The following is a 1,133-nucleotide window of genomic DNA, read 5'->3' as shown; positions in this document are numbered from 1 at the left end:
ACTGAATTGTCGTCATGTGACTGTTGAACCATTTCTGACTGTCGGTTGCACTAAAAAACTCAGACTTCTATGTTTTTAGCAGAATCACTTCAGTGTCAACACTGGATTTTGTGGTAACTTTTTTAAAACATACAATAAAGCAATTTTTGGTGAAATATCTGGATTTTAGGAGTAGGTTTGGTTATTTTTCCCAGTGGAACCATGAGGTGCACATAATTATGCAAAGTATCATGAGAAAGTTGAACACTTGGCAAATTTTTCAGTTTTTACAGTTTCTGGCTTTAATCAAAGCTGTAATTTAGGCGGTTTGTCATTTTTACGACAACCAACTTTTTTTTTTTTTTTTACAAGCGCTGGCAGGTTTTCGGGTTAAAACTCAGAGCTACTCTTGAGTAAAATAAACGTGACCAGAATATGTTTACTGCGCAATTTTTCCACTAACAGCATTCAAGAGTGAGATTTAATTTTAAAAAAAAAAAACAGCTCAGTTTGGAGATTGGCTGCTCTGTGAAACACTTTCATTACACATTGAACTGACGGTAAACTCACTAAAGCTGCTTCTTCTCTTCTCTTTCTTTCCAGACCATGAGAGCAGACGACGTGATTTGCACCAGAATCTACGAGCGACAATGAACAAGAGCACTTCCCACTTTTCCTCTCCTGCGTCATCACATCTGTCGCCTTCTTCCTGTCAGCTTCGCCGTTGCGTCACACCTGTACCCAACACGTCACATGCACGCCGTAGTCTTAGCTCCTCCTCCTCCTCGTCCTCCTCGTTGTCCTTCCAGCCCCTCTGCAGACGCATTTCAGTTTCAAACATGTCAAATGTGTCGATGCGCGTGTGTGTTTGCGTGTATGCGAGCGTGTGTGTGTGTGTGTTTATCTGTCGTAAAAACCAAATCTACGAGCTCTTCAGGTCAGTTTTGATGTTTTTTCCCCACCTGCCCTGCAATTTTTTCTATCTCACATTTTATATTTATTACTACACTAGTTTTTACTTTGTGTCTCTTTGTACCGAAAAAAAAAAGAAATTAAAAGAAAAAAAAAAAAGAATGTGACCACAGGAAAACAACACTTTCACAATAAAAGCCACGATATGAACTCGACTCTGCGGCTCTGACTGTGCTGTAAAA

At 39.5% G+C, this 1,133-nt stretch overlaps 1 protein-coding gene across 1 annotated transcript in view; it reads left to right on the top strand.

Moving 5' to 3' along the window:
- crabp2a (cellular retinoic acid binding protein 2, a) overlaps window positions 1-1,123 on the top strand; it is a 16,432-nt gene extending 15,309 nt beyond the window's left edge. Inside the window, exon 4 of the mRNA XM_008280707.1 lies at window positions 583-1,123. Coding sequence (XP_008278929.1) covers window positions 583-633 — 51 coding nt within the window. The 3' untranslated portion in view covers window positions 634-1,123. The remainder of the gene's footprint in view (window positions 1-582) is intronic.
- Window positions 1,124-1,133: the final 10 nt, after the last annotated feature.

The sequence above is a fragment of the Stegastes partitus genome, unplaced genomic scaffold (assembly GCF_000690725.1).
Source record: "Stegastes partitus isolate 25-593 unplaced genomic scaffold, Stegastes_partitus-1.0.2 Scaffold207, whole genome shotgun sequence".
Classification (NCBI taxonomy): domain Eukaryota; kingdom Metazoa; phylum Chordata; class Actinopteri; family Pomacentridae; genus Stegastes; species Stegastes partitus.
The sequence above is the reverse complement of the archived record's forward strand: the minus strand, read 5'-3'. Positions and strand labels throughout refer to the sequence as shown.